General features: G+C 40.3%; 1 protein-coding gene across 2 annotated transcripts in view; it reads right to left on the bottom strand.

Moving 5' to 3' along the window:
* Window positions 1–725: 725 nt before the first annotated feature.
* Window positions 726–6,838, bottom strand: part of STON1 (stonin 1) — a 64,178-nt gene continuing 58,065 nt past the window's right edge. For both annotated transcript variants that reach the window (XM_055089173.1, XM_024118813.2), the window contains 2 exons: window positions 3,621–3,823; window positions 726–1,133 (listed from right to left, as the gene is read on the bottom strand). In XM_055089173.1, coding sequence (XP_054945148.1) covers window positions 1,059–1,133; window positions 3,621–3,823 — 278 coding nt within the window. In that variant the 3' untranslated portion in view covers window positions 726–1,058. The remainder of the gene's footprint in view (window positions 1,134–3,620; window positions 3,824–6,838) is intronic.

Here is a 6,838-nt window from a genome sequence, read left to right as displayed (position 1 = left end):
TTACCTGACTTTGAAGAATAGAAATATCACTTCTCAGAAACGTAGATAAAATAATCTAGTGTCTTTCACTTCGCTCATCTTTTAAAGAAAATTACTCTAAATTAAGCAGAATTAGCATAAATAGCATGATAGCAGAACTAACATAAAATAATCATAATATGATTTAGACTTCTACTCAAGAGAAGCTTGTGTTAATTACAAAAAAAAAAATACTTCATCAAAATACATTCTTAGAGTCTGCACTTCTGGGAAACAATATTCATGAACTTTAAAAATTCATTTTTAACATACATAAATATTTTAACTAGTGTCCAATACTGGGATTCCATTTTGAAAGGAATCTCTCCAAGCAAAGGGCAATATGTTTTAGTGACTTGTACTAAAATATGTATATCAACAGAACTAGCTTCTTTGCAGCACACACCAGAATACAAATGTATTTTGAAAATAATGATACCGTGGGTGAAAGACAGGTACCAAATACAGCTGATGATTACTCACCAGTGTGGTAATAGGACAGGAAGATAAATAATTCAGAGTCAGAGATAGTCCCACATCTCCATGTTAGCCTGTGGTTTCAACATCATCCTTCAACTAGCCACGTTTCAGAGAAGAGCAAGAGGGAAAATTAAGTACTTTGGTTTATGTCTCCTTTGATTGCCTCGTCCTCTAGTACTAGTGCTAGCTCAATAAGAAGACGTAGGGGCTGGAGGATAATAAACATGGCCCCAGGTAACCCAGAGGGCAAAACAATCAGCCACCAAGAAATCAAAAATCAAAAATGCTTTGGCCAAGTGGCTGTCAGGTCACAATAATAGCGCCTTTGAGTTTCACTAGGAAACAAAAACATCATGAAAATTATAGACACAGTTTAGATCACACCCCCAGGGCACAAACATATCAAAAGCATAAAGTACAGACGGTTCGGTTGCAGGTCTAAACTTCTCTAAACGTAACCACTGGACCTGTCATTTCCACTCTACAGTAGCAGAACTTTGTGTGGTTTCCGTGAATTACGTATTTGGAAAGTGGGTCGTCATCACTGACTCTTGTTACTCCTACTGAGTTACACAGTCACCAGCTTTATCTGGGTCTTCTCCATCGATTTTAATCCACTTCTTTTCTATTTCAACCTGTCATGCAAAAGCAAAACAGGGGCAGCATTAACAAATGCAACACAGCATAACATCTCTTCAGTCCTCGTTTGTAAATGAGGCAAGGACTGTAGCCAACTCATCCTTTGGACACAAACACAGCCCCTCTACCCTGTCATGCCCGTTCCCATGTGAAGCACACTGCTCTCTTTCGGGACAAGAGTCTCCCAAATCCTTCCCTACTAGGGTCAAATCTTGAAGAGGACAAACTTTCTTCTAAGTCAGACACAGGTTTTATAAAATGTATACAGACTACATATACTGATAAGACATTTACAAATCTGGCTAGACATGTGATCCAAGATCCCCCCGAGTATCATATATCCAGCCTCTGGCCCACCTGAGATTTAGAGCACACCCAAAATCATCTCTCTAACTAAAACTAGTTTACAACCGTAAACAGCTGGGCCAAACCATCTGCCTGCCCCTCATCTTTTTCATCTCACCTCAAACGGTACCTCCTCACAGAGGCCCTCCAGGACCACTCTAGATAAGGAAGCCCTCCATCCCTCTCTATCCTGTGACCCTCTTTTACTCTCTTCTTAGAATTTGTCACTACTTAAAATTAAGTTATTTGCTTGTTTACTAATTATTTTTTGTTCCATCACTAGAAGGTAGGCTTTATGAGGACAGGGAGTTGTCTTTTGTTCACCTGTGTGTTCCCAGCATCTACAGCAGCAGCTGGCACTTTGAAATTGCTCAATAAATACTTACTAAATGGAAGATAACATTTTGAAACTGACTGCCACCAATGCTATTAAAGCTAAAGAGACTTTGGTATATAATTTTGAGCAGTCCTCTACAACTATGTGAAACTGGCACATCCCATGAACAGCAAATAGTATAAATGACGTCTCCATGAGCACCCGACACACATTTCAGTCACACATAATACTTAGATGCCTAGTGTTACAGGTCAGGTTCCCCAAGAAGCAGATGCTGAGATGGAGACTGAGGTGCAGAAAGTTTACTGGGGAGGGCTGCTGGGGAGGACACCTGGCGAGGAGGGGAGGGAAGGAAGCAGAGCGGGAAGAGAGGGAAGTCGGGCCGCAAAGCAGTCACAGTAAAGGCTTCAGCCGAGCCCCAGGGAGGGCTGAAGCTAGGAAGGCCCTGCAGGGTTATTCCAACTTGAGGCAAAGGGTCTTTAGACCCCTGATCCACCAGTTACTGGACATAGGCTGCCCCAGGAAGGGGGCATGACCTGGAGCATGGCATCCTTCTTCATCCAGGGCAATTCCCAGCTGCCGAGGGAATAAGTCCTTCAGTCCTGAAGGGGCTGCACAGAACAGCACCCATTCATCACTCATTTTACCAACAGAATAAAAATCACTGGACCCAAACATACAGGCTTCTAAACAGATAGTCCAAAATAAAGAAAAATCCAGACTTGGTTACTATATTATAGAACCACCAGTTGGTGCTAATGATGTCTTATATAATCACACCATTTCAAGATACTATGGGGGACTTCCCTTGTGGCACAGTAGTTAAGAATCTGCCTGCCCATGCAGGGTACACAGGTTCGAGCCCTGGTCCGGGAAGATCCCACATGCCGTGGAGCAACTAAGCCTGTGTGCCACAACTACTGAGCCCGCGGGCCTAGAGCCCATGCTCCGCAACAAGAGAAGCCACCGCAGTGAGAAGCCTGCGCACTGCAACGAAGAGTAGCCCCCACTCGCCGCAACTCGAGAAAGCCAGCACACAGCAACGAAGACCCAATGCAGCCAAAAATAAATAAATTAATTTTTTTAAAAAAGATACTATTGGAAATGTGTGGCAGAGGTTATCTCTATATCTAAGTCTGAAGACGAGAAGGAAAAGCAAGTTTAGGAACAAACTTGTGCAAGTGTATGTCACTCTTTAATTCACCTGGTGCAAGAATGCAGATGAGCTGATGGTGAACATTTTAAATTGTGGTGATAGAGTAACTCAGTATTTCCCAAAGAGTGCTCCACAGAATACTATTCCAGAAGATACTGATAGGTGTTTTACAGGAGACAAGATTCCATAATTGATGAGTTGGGAGAAACTGAGTTAAGTTTAACAAGTTTCTTTATTGCAGTACTTCTCAGAGCCTTTGTTCAACGTTAATTTAGTGTATGACGTTCCCCAACTTATTTTTTTCTTGGATCATTATATGGGACATATGTTCCATAGAACACATCTTGGGAAATGCTGTTCTAACAAAATCTTTATTATAAATATGCTTCTGAAATGTGAACTTATTTTTAATGCCCCGTTTTTCATTGAGAGCTGAGTTAAGTACACAGCACTGTGTCCTCAGGCTCCCAATGTTCTCTAGAACTGAGGGGAAGAACTAGGCTCACTGGTGACCATCACTCTTTTCTAGGTCAAATACACACATACACACACACAGTCACTTAAGAGGGCAAAGCAAATATCTAAAGCCAAATCAGGTCAAAGCTTCGGAAGCCCCAACTTGAACTCAGGGGCTTCGGGATGTACCTGGATGTTGTAGCAGGCTCGCTGATGAACATGTTTCTGTGGCTGGACATCACTCTCCACCCCCAGAGACCTGACCTCTGTCCTTGAGGCACAGGTGTCAAGAATCCCAAACTGAACAGTAGCAAATGGATACCAATCAGAGGGAATTTCTTGGTCTGATCCAAGTTCTAGTTTGTATGACAAACAATGGGGATGATCAGGACCTTGAAGAAAAAAATCAAATGGTCAGTCAAAGTATTTCAACGGCCATTGAACATTTCTCTTGAGCATAAGAGGCATGCATCCCTCTCTTTAATAAGCATTTCCATTAGCACTGTGGTTGTGTGAATTCCATGAAACGACATACCATCAAAATTCACAATTTTGCACTAACTGGAGGGAAGTCTACCTGCATTTTTTAAGTATTAGCTTTAAAAAAAAGTACAACTTCATCATTATATAGTTATATATGTTAACTCCCAAAATGTTTTCAATGAGAAGTATGCTGTTTCTTTTTTTAAAAAGAAAGTTTAATATTTCATTTAATTATTCAAATAAAACAATGACCAACAACACAGTGATCAGAAAAATTTAGAATTATATCAAGTTCATATGTGAGTGCCTTCTATTGGGTGATTCTAATTCAGAATAATAAAAGTATGCTAAGGTTTTTTTTTTTGGTTGTTGTTTTTTTGCGGTACGCGGGCCTCCCACTGTTGGGGCCTCTCCCGTTGCGGAGCACAGGTTCCGGACGCGCAGGCTCAGCGGCCATGGCTCACGGGCCCAGCCGCTCCGCGGCATGTGGGATCTTCCCGGACCGGGGCACGAACCCGTGTCCCCTGCTTCGGCAGGCGGACTCTCAACCACTGCGCCACCAGGGAAGCCCCTACGTTTTTAAAATTAAAAGGTGAGTAATATTTATATTAAGCATCATTATTTGCTTATAATGTGCATAAGATCTGTAAAGAAAGAAAACTTTCTCTGAAGTAGACTGAATAAGATCTTACAGTAATTCTTAATTTATTCATTTTCTTACTACTCTATTTATTGATAGATAATCCAAAGGTAAATTTCAGCCTAAATTAGGTCACATTAAAAAGAATTATGATTTTTTTAAAAAGTTAAACTTAATGAACTTTTTTTTACATTTCAGAAAATATTCTAGGCCAAGAATTCTTTTTTTAGTAGAATGGATTATTTTTTAGTACACGAATTCCCACTCACCCTCCTTAGAACTTTGACTGGAACAAATGTACCGTGTAAATATGGGCATACTGACTTTCAGTGTTTCAATGCAGTATCTGTTTTCACTTCACTTTGCCATATATTGAGCATCTACTCTATGCCAAGCCAGGCTCTGTGCCAGACCTAGGGATATCAGATATACACAAAAGCTTTAAGAGGGGTCAGGTACTGTGTGTGTGTGTTTATGTGTGTGTGTTACAATGGAGTAAAAAATATTTTCAATGTACTCACTATAGTAACTATAAATGTTCCATGATTCTGTTGCCTTAGTCCACAGCACCTACATATCCCATGCAGCTATCTTTACTTAAATTAAATGTATGAGATGACAATAATTTCAAAAGCCAGATTAAATTACTATACCACTGACAGGACTCAAGAAAGAACATTTCCATCAGATTATAGCTTTAGGCACAAAAACAAGAGTTTAAAGGATTTCACTTAATTCTTAAAAGATAAATTGCCTTTCATTCCTTAAAACCTGTTTCTTGTAGAGAGACTAATAGAATTCTAAGGCTGTAAAAGGCCTTGAGAACTCATCCATCAATTAACCAACAGATGCTCATTAGCGTTTCCTCTCACTTGTAGGGGAGGACAACAGCGGCCTCAGAGGTGCTCTAAGCTACCCAGATCACTGCAGGCAAGTGATAACTTTATTCACACACACACAAAGCCAGGGGAGATTCCACAATCCATTACCCTTTCTGGCCTTCTGTCTGCAGGATACATAAGTTTATTTAAACTTAATCCAGGCAGTCTTCAGTCCTTTATGGCATAGTGGTTAAGCAAATAAACACTGGACTCAGATGGCCCAGGGTCAGATCCCAGCTCTGCTACTTAAAAGGTGGGTGAACCTTGGCAAGTTATTTGATCTCTCTGAGCCTCAGTTTCCCCATCTGAAAATGGGGGTGATGATGATGGTAACAACACGAACCTTATGGGATTGCTGTGAGGATTAAACAAGCTAGTTGGCACACATGAGAGCTCTAGGGACGTGGTATACTATAATGATATAGATAGAAGTGCACAGTGCTATTCTATTATAAATTCAGTATTGTTGTTTAATTACCATAATTTTGCTAATGAAAGCACCATGAATTCTACACTTTTAGAGCTGAAAATGATATTGGAGATGATCTAATGATATTAGATGTGAATACTGATATTCACATTTTAAAGAAAAACTCTTTTGGAACTTTTGCAATGAAAATCACCCAAGCTGAAGACCTAGTACTCCAAAAATAGGTTTAGAAACAAAACCTTTCTACCCACTTTTCTAAAAAACTGGTAAAAGGAGAACGTTTTTCAAGTTTTCTGGCGTATTTTTCCTGGCTTTTAAAACTCTAAATACTCTACAATGTTTAATAACTCACACTCCCTTTGGATTTTGATATCCACGAAGAGAAGTATCATGTCCGTCCTTAGCACAAGCCCGGCACATTTGGGGCTCAAAGGATATTTGTGGAATTTACAAGTGAATGAATAAAAGATAGAGGAAAATCATGTTCTTTAATCTCAGTACTGACCACCAGGGGGCACTCTCGGGCTTCGGTAATTAGTCCCTCATCACTTTCTAAGGACCAGGAATGCAAATCACGAAATCTATTTAGGTCTAGTAGATACCGGGTCCCTCTTGAACCAAAATATTTCACATCTGAAACTGAAGTGGTGAGAGCTGGAGGGAATGAATGGTAGAAGGATGACACAAGTAGTGGAGGAGGAGAGAACAACCAATGTGCTGAAGAGAAAGCCAAGAAAAAAGTAAAGGCGAGTCATATTTAAAAATTGGGAAAGTGGAGATAGATACATTTGTTAACTGACCCTCCACCATGCTCCACCTAATTTAGAAAAACAAATACCGTATGCTAACACATATATATGGAATCTAAGAAAAAAAAATGTCATGAAGAGACTAGGGGTAGGACGGGAATAAAACACAGACCTACTAGAGTATGGATTTGAGGATATGGGGAGGGGGAAGGGTAAGCTGTGAC

Source organism: Physeter macrocephalus, chromosome 12 (assembly GCF_002837175.3).
Source record: "Physeter macrocephalus isolate SW-GA chromosome 12, ASM283717v5, whole genome shotgun sequence".
In the NCBI taxonomy this organism is placed as follows: Eukaryota; Metazoa; Chordata; class Mammalia; order Artiodactyla; family Physeteridae; genus Physeter; species Physeter macrocephalus.
This window is presented reverse-complemented; position numbering and strand designations above follow the sequence as displayed.